The sequence below is a fragment of the Melanostigma gelatinosum genome (genome assembly GCF_949748355.1).
Source record: "Melanostigma gelatinosum genome assembly, chromosome: 3".
Lineage (NCBI taxonomy): Eukaryota > Metazoa > Chordata > Actinopteri > Perciformes > Zoarcidae > Melanostigma > Melanostigma gelatinosum.
In genome coordinates this window covers 10,705,353-10,730,492 of record NC_136636.1, presented here as the reverse complement: position 1 = coordinate 10,730,492, position 25,140 = coordinate 10,705,353, and the positions used below count along the sequence as shown (strand labels likewise).

General features: G+C 42.4%; 2 protein-coding genes across 2 annotated transcripts; one reads left to right on the top strand and one right to left on the bottom strand.

Moving 5' to 3' along the window:
- Window positions 1-1,668: 1,668 nt before the first annotated feature.
- Window positions 1,669-9,151, top strand: ube2j2 (ubiquitin-conjugating enzyme E2, J2). Its single transcript, XM_079266199.1, has 7 exons — window positions 1,669-1,804; window positions 4,089-4,219; window positions 6,177-6,217; window positions 6,421-6,523; window positions 6,609-6,747; window positions 6,848-6,928; window positions 7,037-9,151. The coding sequence occupies exons 2-7, from the start codon at window positions 4,089-4,091 to the stop codon at window positions 7,325-7,327; spliced, it is 786 nt and encodes a 261-aa protein (XP_079122325.1). The 5' UTR covers window positions 1,669-1,804; the 3' UTR covers window positions 7,328-9,151.
- Window positions 9,152-12,248: 3,097 nt separating this feature from the next.
- hipk1b (homeodomain interacting protein kinase 1b) lies at window positions 12,249-24,876 on the bottom strand. The gene is made up of 18 exons (XM_079265730.1): window positions 24,582-24,876; window positions 22,209-22,939; window positions 20,767-20,958; window positions 20,467-20,648; window positions 20,178-20,301; window positions 19,770-19,889; window positions 19,553-19,639; window positions 19,226-19,410; window positions 18,966-19,116; window positions 18,692-18,878; window positions 18,463-18,572; window positions 17,406-17,540; window positions 16,269-16,429; window positions 15,690-15,761; window positions 15,391-15,555; window positions 15,083-15,297; window positions 14,885-14,997; window positions 12,249-14,243 (listed from the first exon to the last, which is right to left on the bottom strand). Exons 2-18 carry the CDS (start codon window positions 22,935-22,937, stop codon window positions 13,791-13,793), a joined length of 3,381 nt encoding a protein of 1,126 aa, XP_079121856.1. The 5' UTR covers window positions 22,938-22,939; window positions 24,582-24,876; the 3' UTR covers window positions 12,249-13,790.
- Window positions 24,877-25,140: the final 264 nt, after the last annotated feature.

Below are 25,140 nucleotides of genomic sequence, written 5' to 3'. Positions count from 1 at the left end.
CAAGCTGATTGTTGAAAAGATGCAGAAAGGGTACTCAGAGTGGACACATGCGACTTTGTTACGTGTCATGCATGTCTCAGAGATGTAGACTACAAATGGATGAGTCTATAAATAATTATATTCCAGGGTAACAATAGACTATTTAATAAATATTATTGTACTTTCTTGCATAATATTCCAGATCAGCTACACAAATGAAGAAGGAAACCGGAGAACTTGCGAGTAGTTAAGAGGGCTAAAATAATGACAAGAGGAGCTGAGAAAAAGGAAACAAACTGTTCTGGTTGAGTTTTATGTAAAAGACATCCCAAGGGTACTATATTTTGGATTTGTAAAATACAATGTTAGGGAATATACTCCTAAACCCATGAGACGTTGACAGCAAATGACAGTGGAGGTAGAAAAGAATGAGAGAATCACCACGAATTAACACCACAAATGTTATTGATAAGCGTAAAAAAGTTATAAATGTGATGAGACATCTAGCAGGGTTGGACTGGGGAGCAGACATTGCATCCTTGATACATACACATTTACATAGCTCTAATTAAATCCAGACGGTAGTATAGCATATGGTTCAACATCAGAAACCACACTTAAACAACTATGCTACCCAGACCAGGGCTCTAAGAGTTCGTATTGGTGCAGTAAGAACATCACCCGGGTGCGCCCTCCAAGTAGAGACAGGAGAAATTTTTCACCCAACCAAAAAAGTATTATACAGGCATGTGGGGAAAGCCATAAAGCACCAAAGGCCAGTTTTGGCTGGATTGGAGAAGCAACAGCAAGAAGCTTAGAGTTTTGCCCTATTGTCATTTGGCCAGTAACTCCTGTGTGGATGCTAAGATCCAAAGGTAGATATGGGATTGCTGCAAATTAAGGTAAGATATAAAAATGCAGATTTAATGAGTGAGTTCTATGGGTATACAGATCAAAACTACTCCGATCATGTGCATGTTTTTACCAATGAATCAAAAGACCCAGCTACAGACAGTACAGGCTCTGATGTTGCAGTTCCAAGTCACAAAATTTAAATATTTAAACATATTTTTCACTGTGTATATAGTTGAGTTGGATGCACTTTTTATGGCCCTAGCGGGTTAATAACACCGACCAGACAAAGTCCTTATTTGCAGTGATTCCACGTCTGCATTTTCTAGTCTAAAGTCAGATGTGTCCAATACTCGACAAGATCTGTTATTCAAAATAATGTCAATTCACTCTGAAGCAATAAAAACAAGGCACTGAGGTTACATTAGGTAATAAAGCTCATAAAGGTATCAGAGGAAATGAAAAAGTTGACAAACTAGCTAAACACGCACTGAAGGAAAATAATATAGACATCTGTATCAAGTTATCCAAACCAGAGGGAAAGGGCATTGTAAGGAAAAATATCAACAACATATGGCAACAACATTGGGACCAGGAGACGAGGGGGAGACACCTATATTTAATTCAAAATAAAGTGGGCAGTGTACGATATAAACAGGAGAGAAGAGGTCGCAATATCAAGGTTAAGAATAGGACACAGCAAGCACAACCAGGCCCCAGAAACTGTAGAACATGTTATCACCGCTTGGAAAGGTGGCAGTAATTCAAGTGATAGGATGCAAGCTGCCGTTAAACATCACAGAAGAAGAAGAAGACGAAGAAGTAAACCGGAAGCGTGATTTTTCCTCCTGCTGGCGATAGCTAAAGCTACGTTGGTGTCATCGTCTTATCGGGTTGGGGTTTGACAACAGAAACAACTGTTTTATTTCGTGTCCAACCACGAATACCTGTCGTCACTGGAGTGTCTGGAGAGGTATGTCTATACTACACTTCCGCTACTTTGTAAATACGAGAGATGCGAATGCTCTTGCTTGTCACACAACTGTTTGTGCTAGCCGCTTCTCAAGCTAGGTAGCCAAACATAGCTCCGGCCTACGTTAGCTAGCGTTAACGTCAACATAGTACACACAGACAGGACTTCTCATCAGCTGTGCCTGCTAGCTTAATCGAAGGCGCTGTATCAAGTTACCCTGTCTGGGAGGACAGTATTGATACGCTGTGATTGATGAAAATACAAATAGTTTGAAGTTGATCTAACGTTACACAGTTTACAGTTGGTTGTTGATCGATATTGAGCTAGCCAATCGATCAGTGCGGTTAGTCAGATATGTAGCAGTAGCTTGCCAAGTAATTTGCATATTTCCATTTTTAAACTGTAATAGTCTCAAGTTCATTATGCTGATGTGTCCTGTATGTAGTAAACGTTGCACTTTATTATTCAAAAACAAACTATAAGCTCGTCATATAAATACATGACATTTGATCCCTGCATTTATCCGTCCTAAGCCGTTTAAGAGCAGTAGGCTGCTGTGAAGAGCTCGGGGAGCAGCTTGGGGTTCAGTATCATTCTCGAGGCCACTTTTTGACATGCAGACAGTAGGAGCTAGAGGGGTCAAACTGCAACCGTGTGTTTAAAGTACGACCCGCTCAACAGCTACCGCAATAGAAATGTTATTCAGGAATTGTAGTATAAATCTCCAACAGTAGCGCAGTTAAAGCTACTGCTGCCTGATTCTACAGCCATAAGATTAATCAGTGACATTTGTGAATTATTGCTGGTTTACAACTTGAATATGAGATTTTTCTGCTTGTCTTTGTATCATGACAATATGCCTTTTTGTATCATTTGTAAATTGACTGCTTTTGGGTCTTTTGACTGTGGGTCAAACTCTGTGAGCAACAGCTCACAACTCTTTATTGGCATTTTACAGATTAAACAATTCATTGGTGCGCTAATAGGTAATCCATAGATCAGTCATTCATTGCAGGATTGAAATACAGTTGCACTCAAAATTATTCAACCCCTATTGCAAATTAGGTTTATTGACAAAATTTACAAACTTTCAGCTGTTTTCAAGAAACAACTCAAACAAGGACAATTTAAATAGCTCAACACAACTCATGTTACAAGTGGTTTCTCCTAAATTCAACACAAAATGCCACTTTTAATGACTACTGCAGTCTCAAAATGATTCAATCCCTTCATATCAAGCATCTTTAGTACTTAGTAGAGCGCCCTTTTGCTGTTATGACCTGATGCAAACCTGATGTAACTAATCAAGGGCCTCATTAGTTGCATCAGGTGTGCTTGAGATAGAACGCATCAAATACCTGGACTGGCAGTGACGTTTGATTGCATAATAGAAACATGGCTAAGTCAAGAGAATTGTCCAAAAAGTTAGGAGAAGAGATTGTTGCCTTTCACAAACAAGGAAAAGGATACAAAAAGATAGCAAAGGCACTGAATGTTCCTAGAGATACTGTTGCAAGCATAGTTCGCAAGTTCAATGTTAAAGAAACACTGGCTACACTACCTGGACGTGGCAGAAGGAGGACGCTATCGACAGCTGCCACCAGACTTCTGAGGAGGCAGGTGGCCAAAAACCCTCGAGTGACTGCAAAATACCTGCAGCAGGACTTGGTGGCAGCAGGCACTGAGGTTTCAGTTTCCACTGTAAGCTGCATACTAAACGCTGAAGGTCTCCATGCCCCAACTCCAAGACGTACATAACTACTGAGCCAAAAGCACAAGAGAAGTCTGCTCCAATATGCTCAAAACCATGGTAATAAGCCACAGAAGTTTTGGGATTCTGTTCTGTGGAGCGATGAAACGAAACTGAAACTTTCTGAACCTGGTGTCTGGCTGTGCATCATGTTTGAATCAGGTCATAACAGCAAAAGGGTGTTCTACTATGTACTAAAGATGCTTGTTATGAAGGGGTTGGATCATTTTGAGACTGCTGTGGTCATTAAAAGTGGCATTTTGTGTTGAATTTTGGAGAAAACACTTGCAACATTAAGTGTGTTGAGCAATTTAAATTCATCATCATCATCATCATCATCATCATCATGAACACCATGCCATCAGTCAAATGTAAAACATTTTTTTAAAATGTAAAGGAAGGCCACACTTGGGCCTAGTATTGTAAGGCAATGTAACCTGATCGTGGTGCTTCTGTGTATCAGTAATGCATATCAAGAGATAATATCAAGATGAATTTCATTAATTCCTTTTTGCATGTCCTCTAAATCCTCAGATGAACAGCACCGGGAATAAGAGAGCTCCAACTACAGCCACTCAGCGACTTAAGCAGGATTACCTCCGGATAAAGAAAGACCCTGTGCCTTACATCTGTGCAGAACCTCTCCCGTCTAACATCCTAGAATGGTAAGGTTTCCATCCCGTCAAGAGCCGGCAATCATCGTCACCAATACGCTGCATCTCAGAGCTCTAACTTGGACATTATTTATGTTCTCAGCAGAGTTTAAACATTCTCTAATTCTGACACGTTGTCACTAAATCACTACGGCTCTTTTTGTCCAGAGAAATCTGTGAATCATCAACATTTAAATGAAAAAAAAAAACGGGTTTGCTTAAAAAATATGTACTTTCAAAAATGTAAGATAACCAAAACCTCAGGGGCCTGAAGGGCCACAAGACAATCTCTAAGATAGATATAAGATCATCGCAGCGCACTGTAACGTTTGCTTATTAAGGGCCGGTCTACAGTCAATAGTTCTCCATATATTTAATCGATGTGAAATTCGTAGGACTCAAACAGACTGCATTGTTTAGTTGAAGTTAATTGGGGAAACATTCATCAGACAAACACACTTTTGGCATACAGTAATAAACATGAACATCCACAACACAGAGTATGTTATGTATTCAAGCTTTGGGTGATCAACAACATGCCCACATGTCTGTGCCTATAGGCCTCAGCAGGAGCCACATTAGCCCTCCGTCATTTGTTGTTGTCCTGTTCAGTGGAGCTGTCCTCTCCTGGTGGTGCTGAAAGTTAACAGCTAAACAAGTTTCGAATCATCAGGCCTGCGACATAAAACAAGCAAACCGCCTCGTGCCTTTTTGTTCAAACATCTAGCGAGCAAACAACGTGAGGACTTGTGGCATTTCTTCCGTCCCATTATCTCAAATCGACAGAGGCTGCACCACATATAGTGCAAAGATTTGGACTGAAACATGAAATGCAAAAGCAGTTTAAGGCTTTACAGCTATTGTTTCGCGACACCCACACACAACCCTTAGTCAACCTGACATCAATAGCAGCACTCTGCACACAGCAGAGGAGAGAGAGACGAGGAGTACGTGCACATAAAAAACACACCGCAATCTAACAACCCTGTTGCCACCCGTCAACATGTGTGTGATGCTTAACTCTGTATCAAACGCAGATGAGCTTGACAAAGCAGCCCGCACACCCTGCCCGCTGTTATTGGCCGGGGGTCACACTCCCACACGGGGCCCAAAGGCCCTTTGCTGATGCCCAGAAACGTCTCAAACGCATCAGAAGAACGAATGAGAAAATGCAAGCAGAGGGAAGGGTCTCCCTCACCCTCTGCCTGTGGGTCAAAAGAGATTATTTTAGTCTTTACATCGTTTTTAGACAACACCCTCGTATAATACCTTTTTTTATTTGTTATGGTAAAATCCTTAACGTGGAATAAAGATAAGCAAAAGTTAATTTGTTTTTCCAGGGAAAACCTCAACCACACAGCTATTTATAAAGAATATGACATCACCTCCAGCAGTGTGCATGCTAACAATAAAATCCGTTGTGTGTCACTACCGCCAATCATCATTTGGGCTTTCTTCCTGGTTCCTGTATGTTTATACCTTAATCACTCACATTATTCTTAATATTTGTTCTGAAACTAGTGTTGAGTCATGTTCATCTATTTTATTTTCTTGTTCTGTGGATGGATGATCTGTAATTAGTGTTGGCAAAACAATGTCCGTCAAATCAATAAAACGATACTAAACAGACAACACTGCACTTTAATGAGCTGAGAACAGATGCAAAGAACAACTGAGTCAGTTAGAGCAGAAATATCAACATTTGTCATCAAAACAAATGCATGACGGTCCTAAGGACGGTGCAGCTGTATGATGTGCATCTTAGCTACCAGGACACTTGTTTAAGATGATGGAAACGTAACGGGAAAGAATTCAAAGTGGAGCTACTGAAGTGAACCAGTCAGAGTTTAATTCTAGGCCATTGCGAGCACATGAATGCAGTTCTACAGGATGGAGATTTAACCAACAACGATTAGTTTTGAATGTTATTTTTTAGTCACTAATGGAATTTTCTTTCCGTCTTCTCTAGGCACTATGTAGTCAGAGGTCCTGAAAAAACTCCATATGAAGGTAAAACCTGCTCCCAGTTACCACAACACAACCTCGTCAAGTAGTTTCGGTTACTCAGCATGTTTTGACAAGTTGATTCCAGCTGCTCTCTGTGTTTTGTGAATGATGTAACTTCAGAAGTAGTGAGGCAAATGTTCCGTCTCAGCTGTACGCAGGCGATTCTTTTTCGTGTTAAGTGATGTCATAAATTCCATTTTCCATAGGAGGATATTATCATGGAAAACTCATATTTCCTCGGGAATTTCCCTTTAAACCACCAAGCATCTATATGATAACACCAAATGGGAGATTTAAGTGCAATACAAGGTAAGAATATAGTTTTACTTGTTGAATTAAATGAGCGACTTTGCTCATGCTCTTTTATTGTAACTCCGCCCTGTCTTCTCCACAGGTTATGTTTGTCCATCACAGACTTTCATCCAGACACGTGGAACCCCGCGTGGTCCGTCTCCACCATCCTCACAGGTCTGCTCAGCTTCATGGTGGAGAAAGGCCCCACCCTCGGCAGCATTGAAACCTCCGACTACACAGTGAGTGCGAACGAATGACCCCAAAATGCAGCACATGGTAGTGACCCACCTGTGACGCCTCAAATAGCTCTTTTTTTTTTTCTCTTTTTTTTTACGGCAGAAAAGACAGCTGTCAGCCCAAAGCCTGACCTTCAACCTCAAGGATAAAGTGTTCTGTGAGCTGTTCCCCGATGTGGTCGAAGTATGTATGAGGGGATCTCTAACTTCTTGACGTTTTCTGTTTTTTTATTTTTTATTTTTTTATTTATTGGCCTAATATTGTCCGATTTCCTTCCTCCCCCTACACCAGGAGATGAAGCAGAAACGGAAGGCCCAGGAGGAGTTAAGCGCCCGCACTCAGCCCCTCCCCTTACCCGACGTGGTTCCTGACGGGGACCCTCAGCACGCCCACTACGGGCTCCCCGCCCTCAACGGAGTTCCCGTCCCCGTCGGCGGCGCTAACCCCGCCCCTGGCCTGCAGCAGGCCAATCGCAACCACGGACTTTTAGGCGGCGCTCTTGCCAACCTGTTTGTGATCGTGGGCTTTGCAGCGTTCGCCTACACGGTCAAGTACGTGCTGAGGAGCATAGCCCAGGAGTGACAGGAGCCGGCGTTGTAGGGCGGCGCTCCCCCCTGTAGGCGAGCCAGCTAGTGGACTCCAAAATTCTACAAACACACTACATGGGGGAGGGATGTTCAGTCCTGGGTTAAACCCCTCCACGACCACCACCACCATGGACTTTGGATGACGGAAACTCAAAGCCGACCCACCCGAGAAGGATTGAGAGGAGGAGGAGGAGGTGGGGGAGTGGACGGGAGTGGCAGTAGGGCCGGGGAATTGGAGGGGCTTATTAAAAAAATGGTTGCGATCCACTCTGTGCTTCAGTGGTTTATGTCAGCAGTAGGAACAAACTTGGGTTGTGGAAGAGTGTAGATCTAAAGGGAAGAAGGCTGGAGGCAGGTCACAACAGCAGAAAATGCTAAAATGCACCATTGTTCTCCTGCGTCATGAACATTACTGATAAAATGCTTAAGTTGATAATTCTCAAAGAAGGCGTCTCCCTGCCCGTCACTTTTACAAGAAGTAATTCCCTCTGCGGTGTTTACTAGTTATTCATCAGATCTAAGACTCCTCGAGCTGTGACTTCAAGCTGTTGCAACTCCAAAAGTTCCTTAAATCAAGAGAAAAGGAAGAGCCACTAAGACCAGTTATGTGATTCTCCTCATCAATGTGCATTTGAAGGGCCTTCAACTTCATATCTTTCCATATCTTGAATAGCATCGAGGCATCAGGTGCCAGTAACCTGCAGCCACAGCTAAAGAACTGGTTCCTCCACCTTCAATCTCACGACGTAACGAGCGTGTATCTGGCCCTCGGTAACCTGTTTTTTTTCTTCCTAGGAATACGTTACGCTCTAGTTTAAATAGAACATGTAATCATGCAGACACGGATGAGTGAGTTCAATACACAAACCCGAAAGACCACTCTGTAGCATTTCTCCCTAACAGCCCTGTGATTTTCAAGCACAAATGGAAGTTCAGAAGAAATGCCTTTTGGTCCATGTTGACAGACGGGGAATGATAAAAAAGAAGAAGAAAAACAAGTCCCAAAACAGTGCGCAACAACGTGATACTTGTCAAACTGAATACACTTGTCAGTGTTTCTGTATCTCATCAGGAGGGTCTACTTTCTGCACGCAAAGCGTATATCTGATGATGCTTCACAGGCCGGGCAAGTAGTGCAGAGAGGTATTGACAAGTGTATTTTCTATATCTATATTTCTCTTTATCATAAAAGATAAAAAAAAACATAAAGCTCGGCATGGTAGTCTGCGAACGAGCTACTGATCGGTGGTCAAAGTCTGATGCGAGTCCAGTTCCTTCCTGTCAACCCATGAGCCACACAGTGAACCCAGTGTCTGCACAGAAGTACATACAGACCAGTATCTTTTGTTTGTTTTTTTAATTGGTTTAGCTGACCAATACAACACCAATCTATAAAGGTCCATGTAATGAGACGGAAGAAGAGAACCACCTTTTTGTTTCTGTATATTTTCTTTTTGATCATTTTTTTTTTTGGTTTTTGTTCTCTTATTTATAGAAACTGCCTCGGCTTCTGTGTCGCGGTTCTATGGATATTGTCCATGAGCCAGGCTCACATGTTGGCTGATAATTACTGTTGTGCATTGCATTTAGTAAAGATGGTTCTACTGTGTATCTAATGTTCAATAGAAAAATGCTCTGAAAGCAGAAGATTTGCCTTTTTATTGCTCTTTTCTTGGCACCATCTTAAAAAAAGACAAACTGATGACGATGATGATGAGTGTGTTTGTGTGCGATTATACAGCAAATGCCCAAATTTCCATGCTTCAGTTAATCTTGTGTGACATTGTATGTTTTCATAGTAAATGCAAATAAATTACCCTGCTTGGCGGGGCATTTTAGAAAACCTGTTTAATGTGCTTCTGTGACAGAAACATCAACATCGTTTAACGAGGTCAAAGATTTATGTTCTTCAAATCAAGACTTTTAATAAAGCGGAGATTGCTTAAAAAGGCAATGATCTTTAGCTTGTTAATTAGGCTATTAAAGTTAATATGTTTGCACTTTGTCACGCTTCAGTTGAATTCCACAGAAGAATTTTATCTGAGGCCGCTTACTTGGAACTGTTGGAATCGCATGACAAGACGAGTCACGTTTGCAGGCGGGGGAGGCTTTAAAGCACCGAAGCAGCAAGCATCACAGAAGAGCTTCGTCAGTCCAGCAGACACTTTACCGTCAGTACTAAAGCAATCAACCCTCAAAGTAAGTATTGTTCTAAAACCGTTGGTGTTTTGAGTATTTTCTTTTTAAATTTTTATTCTGGAACATTTATCAAGAAAATAATTTCCTAATTTTTCTGATTATTTGATTTTCCTCATGTGCTGCAGGTTGTGCGGTGACGAGTTCCACTCTGCTTCTAGTCTCTACACACCACTCGTTCACCATGTCCATAAACGAAGAGCTGGAGCTGGAGTGTGTTGTGTGCTGCTACGAGTACTCGCGCAGCGACCGGGTCCCGAGGCTGCTCCACTGCAATCACACCTTCTGCGCCCCTTGCCTGCAGAAACTGTCCAACCTGCAGGGGGTCATCCGCACCGTCTCCTGCCCGCTGTGTCGCTGGATTACCTGCACCCGAGCCAGTCTGACCCTGCCCGGGGCCCTGTGGGTTAACACCGATATCTGGGACCAGATTACGGAGGAGGAGCAGCAGCAGAAGAATGAAGAATCGATGGAGGATTTGAAAAAGACAAAGACCCAGCTCATCAAGTCAACACTGTAAGTTCAGCCTCAGTTTTTATTCTAATGGATTCTACTTCTGTCACAGCAAGCAGTGTAATGTATGCAAGCCCGTTCCAACAGATCTCTCTCTCTCTGTCACTCTTTAGACCTGATTCAAGACACCATGGCTTCATGTCCACACTTCAAACAATATTCAGCTGCGTGCTGCAGCACAAAGGACGGGATGGACACCTTCTGACAGTTTTACCGCAGCGGCATCTCCCTTCCTCAGCACGTTTGACCCAAATGCCTCACTAGTGACATTTTGGGCTTTTTCCATACATTTGTCTGTTGTAATGCAAATTTGTATAAAGTTTAGCACGGTTGTGAGTTAGTTAGTAGCCAAAATACAAAACACATATAATAATATTAAGATACAATATTTTTATTTAAACTATTTACTCAGACATTTTTGTTGATTAGCAACAGAACTAGTTTTTTTAAAGTGAGGCAGAAGGGTTAAATTGACGGCGCTGATGAATGTGGCAGCACGTCTCTGCTGCCACAAGTTTTTTTTTATGACCAACTGTGAAATATCAACAAATCCATATTCATCAATCCTAATTTGCTTCCCAAAGCTGACTTTAACAACCAGCATGGTATTTAAGTGGGAAGACCTCATTCTGATTCAGAGGACATGATTTATGTAATATAATGTATAGATATTTATACATGTATATATTTTTTCACTGTTTTCGTCACTTTGCCTGCATGTGTTTTGGTGCAGTTGTAATGAAAACAGGTCTGATGAGGATCATTGCATGTATCGGTGACGTGAAGGATTGTTATCCTCAAAGTTGCTCTAAATACTTGAGCACAATTTACTCTGATTTATTTATTGAACAGAAATAAAACCGTCTGCTGTTTACTTGACTCAGACATTTGTGCACATTTCCACGTTAGTTAACATCATCTCTGAGACCAAAGCAATTCAATGTTTTTAATAAAGTTGTTCAAAAACATCTCTTGGCTGGAGTATACTTTCTTCTTCATTCGTTCTGGGTGAGTCGGATGAAAACTATTGATATGCACCTTGACTTATTTTGTAAAAAATATATTGTTGCTGCCTTAAATGGCTTTAACGTTATTTGAACTACCGGTAGTTAAGTTAATCTGCTGAACTTCAGAATGGAAAAAAGTATATTTTTTTAAACTTTAAAATTTGTTCAACATATAAATCTAAAAAAACAACTTTTAAAAACTATTTTTGATGCGACTTGCTTTTTTCAAACCATGATAAAAAAACAGCACTAACATCAGGAGTAAACCTAAAGGTGTTGATCTCAGGAGTTTGGATTTAACTATTAAAAACGAACATTGTGTATTTCATACCATTATAAGATATGATGTAAGACATGATGTAAAGTAATGTGTGAATGTCAGAAAACCTTTCAAGACATATTTTTGTGTCAAACAATAATTTTCTAAACAATATTTCCTTAAGGGGCCAGAGTCTATGACTTTCGGCGATCTATTGGAAATTGATTGTGTATGTGTATAATTACCTGAAAAATTGTTGCCTCTTCGTCACCTTAAAATAAGCTGATCACAGCTACATACAATAGTATATCCTAAAAAAGTCATAGTACAGTATATCATCGTCATAGGGAAAAAAAAGAACACAATATAGTTTGCCGAAAAAAGTGATACAAGTAATATATATAAGTCATAGCATAGTAGTAAAAGTTAAAAAAGGCAAATCAACATGAAAACACAAGTCAGACAATAGCAGCTTAAACCTGTGTACAGTAGACTACAAACATATGCACTTATTCTGACATGTTACACTGACTTTCTATAACTTTGAAGGTTGCTTGTTGAAGCTTTTCACTGATTGATTTTTTCAGTTGAATACACGGTTCAGTGTGATCGACGTTGCTTTGGTCGTGAAGCTTTGACTTCAGTTTAAAAGGTAATCCATTCCTTGAACAGATTATGAACCATCATAAAGTCAAACACTGTTCTCTGGAAAATCGTTGTCACTTTACCGGTTAACATACCTTGGAAGAGGCCTGAATAGCCCGAGCTTAGGTTTATTTGTCTGCGCTCATGCCGGCCGCTGTACAAACATTCACAGAACTCAAAGATCATTCATCACCACTAACACGGAGTGTTTATCTGCAGCTCAGCGTGATGACGGAAACTCACTCACTCATAACCGGGGCGAAGAACAACGAAACAAAACGTTGTGAATATGTGGTTATTTTTATTGAAAACAGTGGATGATTTGAGCTGAAACCTTTTTTCCCTGAATTAGTTCTACTAAATAGCCTCTTAACTATACTATGTTAAGGTGAAATACAGTTAAATATTCAGGCATTACAACACAAAACTGATGCAAACACAACAGGGAAGTGTTACGAAAAAGCTTTCAGAACCCACAGAAACCATCCCGAGATGCACCTCCTTAGACTAACAGCCACAGACCAACAGTGTGACGGTTGTACCCACACGAGTCATCCATGTCTGAAAAACATGTTTTATATTCCGACAAGACTGAAGCCAAAGTGGCACTTTTGCACATTTTCTAGGGGGGGGGGGGGGGGGGGGGAATACACCTTGTATATTTAGTAGACAGCGCCACCTTTGACTGACTTATTGTCGGAAACATAACTGTGCCGAGCAGAAGGTCAATTTGCTAAAAGATTGCGTGATATTATTTTTATTTGTCAATTTTTGTTACAACTTCCTAGCGAGCATTTCCAATGTGTCGTATGAAAACAGTTCAAATTGACCATAATTCATGTCCATAAATGAGCAGGTCAGACACAATCAGAACTCAAACATATAGGATATTTTTCGGTACATGTCAAACTATTTTATTTTATATTTCAGGGGCAGATAAGTAGGGAAGAAGATTAACATGAAAATTTAAATAAAAGCTACCACATCATTCCTCAGGATGGTGATCTCACTCCGCTGTACTTCATAAATACATTCAGCACTCAAGTTGATGCATTTTTTTTTCTTTTTTAAAGTTTCTATTGCATAAGGACATGATTAATGCTGCCTAAACACTGTCACTATATTAACAGACTATCACATGTGCACTTAAATTAACACTTATCCATCACAGTTTTCACATCGCTTCTCTTCCTCCACATCTTCATGGACCTTCCTCTTCCTTTCTCACACAGACATAACATAATTTAAAAAAAACATAGTAAAAGACATATTTGTGATTAATCAGACATGAGTATGGTAGTCATGATTATATGTTAGATAAAAACACAGGGTCACACTGGGTTAGTGTGACGACGTCATAATGAGGGTCATGAGAAACTAAAGGACTTGTAACTCTTTCAGCTAGCCCTTCACTAGCTTCGAGTTAGGCGTCTAGAAGTTCGCCTAAAGTGTCGTCGCAGCTTGTGACAGGAGGAGAATCTCTCTCCGCGCACACGCACGCACACACACACACACACACACCAGGAGTACAATACATTGACCACAATGCCATAATCATACATCTAGAGAAGATGGTTATACAATAAGGGCTACAAACAATATTGTTAAGGGGAAATAAACCAATATGACGACATCAAATAATACCCAGAAAACATTTTAAAAATGACCCAAAAGAGCATGTGAATGAGTTGCAGGTGAAGCGCCACTTTTGAGTCAAAAGCAGCAAACACAGAGGTGAGCAACAGTTATTCTACGAGAAACACAGTTTAAATGTCCCTTTGTGATAAATTGTGGGGAAGTAGATTTTTTTTTGTTGTGTTCAAAGTGTGCGTGAGTCCCTATAGGAATGGATACTGTGTGAGGCGCCTGGGGCTCAGCTGATAGGCACTGTAAGCTTCGGCCCGGGGAGTCACGCTAACGTAGGGAGAACCAGTGGCGAACTGGTGCTGGTAGGCCGCGGGCAGGCCGTGCAGCAGACTGCTGACAGAGTCCTTACGACTGGCCGAGTCTCTCCTGGAGGAGGATGCTGAGGCGTACGTTGCTGCATAGGCGGAGGGAGAGTGTCCGTGGCTGGCGTGACCACGGCTTAGCAGCTGCTCCATGGCCTGAGAGGCCGAGGAGAGGGCCGTGGAGGCCGGGTAGGCGTACAGGCCGGGGGCCGCGGCCGAAGCCAGGGCCGCCACCTCGGGGAAGTTGAAGTGGGACGATACGACCGGAGGGAACGTCGACTGGCGACGCATTGATGAGTCACTGTGGGAACGCTCCTGAGATGAAGAAACAACCGGCTGAACCTTAAAAAAAAAAAGCAATACTCAGCATTAGTGGCGTAACGTTGTACGGATCAACCGGATTAATAACACAGTTAACGTTGAAATAAAGTTTTACTGACCATTGTTGTCTGCCAATATTCAGTAAAACATGCGACCAGAACAACATTTATGCTTTTCTAGTCACCGATCTGTGACAACGACGGTTCTGTTCGGTTACATTATGATGCGTTCAGGCTCTGTTCAGTGAAGGTAAATTATGACGTTATCATGATGTGTTCACGTGTAATCTCATAAAATGTAGTTTTGGTGAGAAACTTGAATAAATCCAGTTGTATGAAGGAGATGTGTTCACAACAACATAAAATAGATATTAGAGATGAATTATGATCCGTTTACAGCTTATGATGCATCATTAAAACTACTAATGACCAGATGTTTTCCTTATCTTTTACAGTTGAAATGAAATGAAAAAAGGCTGTTTTTGATGGACTGCTTAACCTTTACAGCTGACAAGTTTCACTTTTTAAACACTGATTAAGATACTGAACTGCTTACAGCATTGCCTACGTCCTGTGACTCACAAGTAAATGCTTTGTTAAACTGTGATTTTAATGCAATTAAAAATAAAGCTTGTGAAACCGCCGATATAAAAGAAGCCTCACCTGGCTGAGGTTCAAGGGGTGCGACTGGCTCGGCACCAGTGCGTGACGCTCCATGTTCTCCCCGGAGCTGCAGGGCTGTCGGTTGGATGATCTCTTAGGCTTCATGTAGGTCACTGTGAATTAAAACGTATTATTAAATAACACTGCTTTCATTCCCCCCCCCCCCACACACACACACGGTAGATGAGGCACTTTTACCAGTTTCCAGGCGTCCACGAGAAGCGGCTCCTCTCTCAGACCCCTGGGTTTTGATTGACGGGGCCACCACTGCCAGAGACTTGGCCTGGCGCGACGACATGGTGCTCGCTGGGTTCAGTGTGCGGGGCAGAGGAGTCAGGGGACTGGCTGTAGAGGAGTCCGAGTCGTGCACCGTCACACAGCTGATGACATTAGCGCGCTGGCTGAGACCAGCGCTATGTAAACGGAGAAACACGTGTTGTGTTAAATCTGTGTCGAAGAGGCTCAGAAAACACATGAGATAGTTTAGAGGAGTATCTCTTCCTCACCTGGCGGGATGGAACTTGCGCTCATCCTCGGTGTCGGTGTCACTGTGAATAGTGATGATGCTGACCGTCGGGCTGGGTGTGTCGGAGATGACGATTGGCTGTGACCATGTGGCGCTGGGTGGGGTCACACCGCTGCTGCTGAGTAATGATGCAGTGGATATACCCCTAGGCAGAGAAACAAGAGGAAAGGTTGAGTTTTCCCACTGAACGCAAACGTGATTTCAGCCGTGATGACAGACAAAAAAAAACAGGGTGCAAAAGTCTTCCTCCACTTTAGAAAGAAATAGGACACGACGAACCTGTTTCTGTTCTCTCCACGTCTGGCTTTCACCTTCTTCCTCTCCGGCTGGGTCCTGGCTTGGGTTGTGCTCCTATTAGGGCCAAAGATCAAACAAGTCAGAGGTGGAGACCACTGGCAAAATCACAACATGAAACAATAAACAAAGAACGCTTACTTTTCAGACATTGTGTTGGAAATGATCCCAAAACCAGTCTATTTAGTATATTTACCATGTTTGGTTTAACTCCCGTAGCATTACATCCCTGACTTTGTTATTCAAGCATACATCTGCAGTACCTTACATATCGCAAATAAGTCAACATAATGAACAAACTGGATGGATGATGATGATGATGATGATGATATTTTTACTTTTAAAATGTTAAAGAAGTCAGAACCATAATAAGTATTAAGTGAGTAAAAAGAAGTATCCTTGACCAAAGATACTGAGCAAAAAAACTTATTTTTTCATTCTATGTCTGACATAAAAAAAAAAAAAAAGAAAACTCAAAATAATTGTAAAAATATAAGATGCTAGTTTACATTTGTAAAAAAAAGAACTGGTCTTTCTGGACTAAACAGCCGTTGGTTGACCCACCTCCAGCTGTGTCCCTGCTGCGTGGAAGCGTTGGAGTGAAGCGTTTCTAGAGGGCATTCGGGTACATTGGACTGGTGGGCGGAGCTGTGGATGGCCACGCCGGGGACCTGCTGCCACGAGGACGGGATGAGGATCTGTTGAGTGCCAGTGGGCCAGGCCTGCTGAGAAAAACAACAGACATCCACACATTTAGCACATGCAATATCAAGGATTAGATATTAAGTCAACACAAGTGATATGATGCTGGAATGGGCCAGACAAACTGAACCAGACAAACCGAACCATGCCGAGAAATAAATCCAAAGACCGAAAGACAAAAGAGGCAAACCGACTGGCCAAACTGTTCAACAGGCAAAAGCAACAGAGATAGATAAGCGAGCAACCTTTCCCAAGCCATTCTTATTATAGCATTGCCCTGCAACAAATGCACGAGATGATACCCATGCAAAGCACAAACAATGAAGCACTGCGAACAGTCAGATCGGTTATGAAAGACAAGTATACACAGAACCGCGGTGCCTGTTCAAGAAGAATACTGAAGAAAAAGATTAGTTTGGTTCACTGAAGGTCTGCTGATATAAGCTGTCTTGGGAAATGTTCTGGGGCTGAAACAAAAGGTGTGTGTCAGAGAGTCGGGCTGTCGAGTGGGGGCTTTAGTGGGGCTTTGTAGCGGCAACCTCCTTTGCTGAAAACGAGGAAGGACGGGACAAGAGAAGCTGCAAGCAAAGCGCAGACTAACTCAGCAACGCATGCGCTCCATCCATGCCCTCAGTACACCTACGGGAGAAGACTGTGGGGGAGGGAATGACACAGCGTGTGAATGAGGTGGGGAGGGGGGTGTCCTTTGGAGTGGAAAAAAGTTCTGTATATTTTGTCAATTCTAATTTAATGTCACAAAATTTCAGATTCCAGAAAAACGGATTGTCTTACAAAAAATAAGCCTGCCTGTGAAACGGCAAATGAGGGAATATGACGCAGACATTAAAGACTAGCCCTGTGGCACAGAGGGGGGAGGAAAAGTTGCAAACAAATGAAAAAAGAAAAAGGCGGAGTGGGGCGGGAAAGAGACGGCATTGTTAGTGGCAGTAGCAGTGTGCATGTGAATGAATTTCTTCAGGGATGTCCTTGTTGCTTTACCAGCACTGTGGCTGTGTGCTCCAGGAGGGTGGGCCGACCCACCCCGGGGCCCAGCCCAAGGGGCAGGGAGTACTGGGGGGCTATGCCTGCTGAGGGTGGGTGCAGGGTGGCCACCATCAGGGGTGTGCAGGAACCCTGGAGAAGGGAGGGAGGATAGGGGAGGGCAGGGTTAGGGCACGGTGAACAGTAATGTCCATTAAAAGGCTCAAATCTGAGGAGGTGCACACAAGTACCACTGGCCACCACCTGGACACCTGACCTCTGGAGTGTGCAGCGATTAATCCTTTTTATTTTATTTAGTTTTATAAAGCAAATGGCAATTAAGAAGCTTTTTGAGCCAGATGAGTCTCCCACATTAAACATCTGGCCTCCATCCCAGATAGCAGACTGGGAATAAGAGAGGCCTGACTCTGAATCAGTCCTGGAAGCAAATACAGCAGAAAACTAAAAACAGCATGGACTATGATGCTAAAGTCAAATCTTTTGTAAATTCAAAAGTCAGGGGTATAAAAAGGCATTTAAACATCTACACTGAAAGCAAACCTTTACATTGAAGAAGACTCTCAAACTGGTTCCCACTAAACTTTGGCTCACTCTGCTGGCAGCAGAAGAGAGAATGAAAGGAGAACTCCAACACGGAAACTCTTTCCATGCACTCGTCGTATCCTTGAAGGAGCAAAACTGGGCACCATCGCTCTCAGCTTTGCGCTAATGACATGACGTGATTCATGGATGTTGCCAGATATTTTATCTGCAACCCTGAGTTTAGGTTTCTAAATGACGGATGACAAAAGAAATATGTATGAAACGTCTGAAATTGAAGTCTATACTTCTCTCTCATATATATATATATATATATATATATATATATATATATATATATATATATATATATATATATATATATATATATGTGTGCATGTGTTCTTTGTCCATCTTGTCAAAGAAACTCAAGTGTTCCAGAGACAATACAAGCACAGTGTCTTTTCACTAAAGACTACAGTAAAAAGCCCCCTCACACACCCCCCCCCCCCCAACACACCTTACGAGCTCTTACCTGTGTGAGCATACTAGGCTGGATCTGCAACGACTGAGCAGATGGGTTCTGAGGTACAGAGTTCTCCATCCTCACAGGGAAACTGGAACTCTTACTGGATGGCTGTAGCCCTGGAAAACAATTCAGCACATCAATGAGTAACACCAAAATACTGATGAAAACACTGCCGCAGACCCTTGCGTCGTTTTGGGCCTTTTTTACCAGCTTGATTGCGACCGTATCCTTTTACCTTGAATAGTGGAGGGAGGGCAGACGATGAGAGTCTGCTGGAAGGGTTCTGTCTGGCTACACAGCCCAGCAGCACGCGTTGGAATCGGGACGCTCTGTTGAGCGAGCCCGGGAATGTTGATAGTCGCCTGCTGATACAGAGCCGGCTGGTAGTTCAGCAAAGGCACCGCTCCCCCCGCAGAAGGCACCTGTTGGAGACATTTAGAACACCACCGGTTAATACCACGGGAGCTGCACGTCCCCGAAATCCATGTCTGAGAATTAGCGAATCATACCTGGTTATGCTGGTTGAGTTGGCTACTGAAGGTAACGGTGAGGTTGCCCGCCGCAGCGCTGGGCACTGCGCTGGTGGAGTACAGGGATTTGCTACTGTCGTAGGAGCTCCGGCGCTTACAGATCTCCATGTTCTGGAAGCAGGACTTCACACTGGAGAGAATGGAGTAACAGTTTTTCAGCGACTATATTTAAATAAAGATCCCCCGCCTAACAAAGTGCAGCAGCGCCTAATAAAAACATCTTCACAGCGTTCACTTACTGTGAGCTGTGGGGATAATCCATGAGGTGACTCATTGTGACGAAGGGGTGACCCAGAGTTTTTGTAGGCGTGATCCTTTTGTCGGCATCCAGACGGAGCATCCGCTTCAGGAGGTCTATGAACTCTCGTCTGTCGGCTTTCTCCGCCAGCATGTCCGTCCCCTCCAAATGAGAAGACAGGTTGACCTGGAACACATAATGAAATAGATGTGTAATAAACAACATAAGGTGTAGGTGAGGTGGTTTCTTGGGTTTGTGTGTGTGTGTGTAGTATTTGTGCAGAGAGTAAAAACTATTTAATTGGAGGATATTTGTGAAAGCCATGTACCTGCATCATGTCGTCCAGACAGTTGAAGATATACTTCCTCGCCTCCTTGGACTTGATGCCCATCTCCATCTCATGCTCTGATGGGGTCTGGAAATAATAAACCATTTCTGATTCAGTACGTGTTAAAAACTAGTTCTTATAAACGTCATTGGTACGACAAGACGTCTTTATGTTGAAACATATTCAGTCATTTTCTGATATATGAGGTTCTATTAACCTTAAGCCTCCAGAGAGGGTAGCTGGAGTCAGGTCCTCGGTTGAAGAAGCGACTGGTTTTAGTTCCGGCGCTCAGCAAATACTCTGCAGGCAGGCCTTGAGTTTGGGAGATGTAACGGATCTGGAAACAACAAAACAGCATTCAGGGTAAGATGAGAGTGAGACAAAACAGTAAGTGGACATGACTCAAACGTGACTGCCTGCAATAGTCTTACAGTTTATACTTGTTCACCTGCAGCACTTTGGGATGTCTTGGCTTTTGAAGAAACTAGCAGCTCTCAACACAGATCACCTACAGTCATTTCATTACCAACTAACTAGTTGTGGCTTCTGTTCCATCTCATCAGTTAGCTTTATTTGCGCTTTTTTTTTTTTTCCAGTCCTGGGAAACAGTAACGTCAGTACTGACCTGGTCGTACTCGGAGGCTCCAGGGTAGAGAGGCCAGCCCAGAAACAGCTCAGCAATCACACAGCCTAAAGACCACATGTCAATGGCCTCACAGAACGGCAAACCCAAAATGATCTCTGGAGCCCTAGACAGCAAAAAGAGGGTTAACGGTTACCTTGGAGTACCAAGGAAAACTGAACTAAACTACAGTTTTGTCACAGTGACTCGGCTTATTTGCCACCACTTATCCTCAAAGGGGTAAATTAAAAAAAAGACGCGTTTAAATGAACCAAACGCAGCTGGATGTTACCTGTAGTAGCGAGACTGTAAGTAGGTTGAGCAGACTGCTTTGGACACATGGCTTGCCGAGCCAAAGTCGATGACCTTTACCCTGTAGGGCTGTCTAAGGGGGTCGACCAGCATGATGTTCTCTGGCTTCAGGTCTGCATGAATCAGACCAAGGCTCTTCAGTTTCATCAGCGCTGTAGCCACCTAAAGACACAAAACACGCAAATAGCCATCAGAAATGCTACTACTTCATCACAACAATAACAACATTAAAGTAACAATATGACAGGTTTTATGAATGTCTGCCAGATCATTTGCCAACCTGCTGCAGGATGGGTCTGATGTGCCTTAAGGGAAGCGGGCTGAACTTGCTGTGCTTGAGGAAGTCGTACAGGTTCTGCTCCAGCATCTCAAACACCAGGCAGGTGTGACCCTTGTGCTGGAAGCATTCGTACGAACGCACAAAGTTGTACTCGTCCGCGTTCTCTGCACTCAGCCGGTTCAGGATGCCCACCTGTAAAGAGAAACACAAAACCTTTGTAGCATCTGTGATGCATCTGCAGGTGAAGTGGAAAATCATGGAAACACACCAAGGGGGGTGATAGTAAGCCGGTCTAACACTAAAAGATTCAGTGCCGGTTTTGCATGACAAAAACACACAAACCCGCCAAGATCGTATTTCAAACACGAAAACACATCCGCTAATGCCATTTAAATAAGTAATTCGCTATACATTATGTCAAATGTTTCTTTAGGTTTTAGGTGCGCATGTCAATGGAGAAATTGTATTCAATACATTACAACACTGGCAAGAACTTCAATCTACTTTTACCCTTGAACACTACTGTGATCACAGTTTATACCTTATACCTTCTGGCACAGGGGAGATCAGTGTTAACAAATCAGCTTTGCTGTTAAATATTGACTCGAACAACAACAACTCGGTGTTGAAATTGGCAGGAGGAGCGTTCATGTTAGCGGTCAGCATTACATTACAGTCATTTAGCTTTTATCCAAAGCGACTTACAATAAGCGTGTTCAACATAAGTATTCAAGAGAACTACTCGTCACCAGAAGTGCATCTCCTTTTATAAACAAGCACCTACGAGCATAAACCAGAGCAAAAGTACAGTGAAACAAACTAATACGAATACAATAAGTGCTAAGTGGAAAGAACAGCAGATGCACCGTTATTTAGCAAACAGCACAGCTTGGCTAAATAATGAGGCTGCATTGAGTTATATTATAGTAGTTTTTTGGTGAGAAACTTGAATATATAAAGTTGTTTGAAGGAGCTGTTTTCACAGTAATGTAAAATACACATTGGAGATGGAGCAGTAGCTCTAAGCAGCTTATAATACATGAATAAAACTTGTAAAGTCAAGATTTCTTTCATAATCAAATGACATATTTAATTAGAAACATATTTATTTCGTAAACATTTGAATTGTGTGGTTTTATGTAAATAACAAATATAGATGACAATAACAAGGATAACATAATAATAATAATAATAATAATAATAATGCACTTAAATAGGTTTAGTTTTGACAGATATTATTGTTGAAAATGTTGATTTTCTAAAAAGGGAACCAATTAGTTAATAATTAGTTATTAATGAAAAATATTTGTTTTATCAAGTCAAGTAATCAATAGAACAGTTGGATAAATAATAGATAGCTGCAGCCCTAAACCACTGTCCATGTAGTTGTTTTATCAAAACAGACACACGAATATGTTATCCACAAAATGATGCTTAATTACCTCGATCTGGCCCTGACGGGCGTACGAAGGATGGTTCTTCAGGATCTTGATAGCCACGATCTCATTGGTGCCCCTCTTCCAGCACTTGGCCACTTGTCCAAACGTGCCTCTTCCTAGAAACTCCAGCACTTCATAGCTGCAGGACACGGAGCAGAGGATCTCGTGCTGCACCAGCTGATAATCCCCTTCACCATTGGAGCTGCTGCTCTTGGTGGTTGGAGGCGAGTGGGGTATCGACTGGCCCGTGCCTCCACCACCACCACCAGTACGGGTGGAGTAAGTTGCCGCAGGGGCCGAGAGCTCTTCCAATATTTGGACACTGCCACATCCACTCCCGCTGCCTTCATTGGTTTCCTCAATCTTCCTCTTCTGCCCGTGCCTGTGGCCCCTCGTTTCAGTGGACGTCTCGGTATGAGCGTAAGAGGAAGACGTCGCCTGCTCTGCCACACGTCGGCTGGATCCACGGGGAAGACTGCCGGTGCTGTCGGCTGCCCGCACCACCACTTGACCCCTGGAGGCGGCTGCTCCCGGGGGGAAGACCAGGGATGGGGCAAAGGGTGCCACGGCCATGGCTGGAGCAAAGGTGTATGCTGACTGGCCCGCTATGGAGCTGTAGGCTTCGGTGGTGGACACGTCCCAAACATTGCTCTCCACCTTCACCTTCTTAACGCGGCAAAAGGCACTGGAGGAGATGGAGGGAGGAGAGAAGACCTGCAGCTGAGAGCTCATAGCTGAAAAGAGATCGATGAGGATCAGGGATTAGATACGGATACATAGCCAGGAACCTAAATCACCGTAATAACTTCTTAAAACAAAGCTATTACAACGTTACAATTTGTGTTGCTATACTGCAGCGTTACATAATATGCAGCATGTATTTCGTATACTTGGCTAAAATGAATGCAGTCTAATTCAACAGTCCAGCCCAAATATCAGTGACTAAATGTTACAAACAGGTCCCAATATCATGCCATACACATTAACAGGACCCTCAGTCTACAGACTACAAAATGACTCAAGTTGAACACCACTGCAACACAGTTTCAACAAAAACTGAATGAAACGGGACTAAAGATGAAACAATGAATCAACTGCACCGGAAGTCTATTCATTTTTTCTGTCATATTTCAAGCAAAACTGCCAAACATTCTTTAAAAACTAAACAATGTATTTATCAATTCAATCAGCACTTTAACCGATAATGAAAATACTGCAGTTAGCTGTAGAAAGCGTTAAACTGAACATGTACCTTAGTGAAGGTAGGTTTAATAGCACGGTTGTTGTATTAGACTAGAATAGGTTCAGTTAGCTGTCCCAAATAAAATGGCAATTTAAGTGTAAAATCCAATTACTTGAAATCAACAAAAAACAAAAACATTAACATGGAAATGAGCCATGAAACCCGAGGCCATAAACGTGCAGTCTGTTTTCCATCAACACGTTATATTTTAAGAGACTGTAAAGGTATTATCTGAAGGACTGGGTCCCTGACCGATAAATTATTATAATAAAACTATTTATACTACAATTATAAGGAGACACCACGAGCATCTGGGTTCCAGCATTGAATGTCATATAGGATGTGTAATTTGCAGGACAGACAAAAACATCTCCTAAAGTGGAGCATGTATACTTTAAATGAAAGCAAAAGCAAAAGGACAAAAGTGAGCACATCGAGTCACATGTGAGGGTTATGCATGAGTACTTTCTATCAAGATCCTATTGTTTCTATATCGCTTCTCCGTATTTCTAAGACAACTCTTGATTCTATGAAGCTATTTCACATACATTTATCCTACAGATGTTGTATTTCAAAGTAAATCATGCAAGCAACACAAACCTTTCAAAAAAGGTGTATGTCATAACTTAACTCTATAATTGAAGCTGCACAAACTGTATTTCTATGCAATGACAAGCTGGGATCTAAATACCAGGTGGGCCTGTATTTGGTGTGTCAGATTCCCGGTTGAGCTACACTTTCTTGTTAGGAGCAAGTAAAGCAAATGTAACGTAGGTTTCGACGCAACCGAAAATACAAGAGTGCTGTGTACATGGTTGGAGACAGAGGACAAAATGGTATGGACCACAGTGGAAGTCAAGCTGTGATCGACAACGTTACTCTGTTCTAATGTGATACAACACGGACATTTATTGTGTTGATCATCGCTTTGCTGGCCATCAACACCGGTAACCCCATGACACGAATCAACAAGGCAACATTACTTAACTCGCTAAAGCTAACAAGCTAACGCTTAACTTCATGAAAATATGGTGTTAGATGGATTAGTGGCTTAACGAACAACTAAAAGTTAGGTTGAATGACATAGATTGGATGAGAAATCAACATTTATATCAGAAACCGTTGTTACATACCGGTTTGGATGTTATTACAGCGTCGAAAAACTGGGCTTCGTCCGAGGTTTAAATCCCACTGCAGTGTGCCGGAGCAGCGTTATCCTGTTAGCTTCAGATGCTAGCTAGGCCTGCATTGTTTCTTCAATCGATGGAGAGCTGGGCAGCAGGGGAAGGCGTTACAGTGTCGTGTTTTCAGAGAAAAAACACACAGGTTTCATTGTATTACTGAACTTAAAACATCTAGTGCTAAAAAATATGTACATTTGTTGATTAAAACATAATAAATAATACTCTAAAAACCGCCTGTCCTGAAGCAGCAAATCCACTTTTCACCGGAAAAACCACGTCCTTATATCAGCTGCGATTCGTACGTCATTTCCGGTACACTACCGTAATTACCGTGGATCTGGCAGGCGATGCACATAGATGCGTTTCTTACAAGATCAACAACTAAGGCGGTTTTAGTGGTGGTACTGTTTTATTCTCAACTGCTATAAGATTTACCGGTTGTCGAAAGATTAGGTCGAGGGGCATTCTGGATAGTTTTTTGACACATCCAGGAAAAAGGGAAACAACA

Coding starts and splice junctions, on each gene's coding strand:
- hipk1b (XM_079265730.1), bottom strand. CDS start 22,937: ATGAGCTCTCAGCTGCAGGTCTTCTCTCCTCCCTCCATCTCCTCCAGT. Junction 20,302..20,466: donor TTACAGTCTCGCTACTACAG/GTAACATCCAGC, acceptor TTTGCTGTCTAG/GGCTCCAGAGATCATTTTGG. Junction 18,573..18,691: donor CCCTCCCTCCACTATTCAAG/GTAAAAGGATAC, acceptor ATTGTTTTCCAG/GGCTACAGCCATCCAGTAAG.
- ube2j2 (XM_079266199.1), top strand. CDS start 4,089: ATGAACAGCACCGGGAATAAGAGAGCTCCAACTACAGCCACTCAGCGA. Junction 6,218..6,420: donor TGAAAAAACTCCATATGAAG/GTAAAACCTGCT, acceptor CATTTTCCATAG/GAGGATATTATCATGGAAAA. Junction 6,748..6,847: donor TTGAAACCTCCGACTACACA/GTGAGTGCGAAC, acceptor TTTTTACGGCAG/AAAAGACAGCTGTCAGCCCA.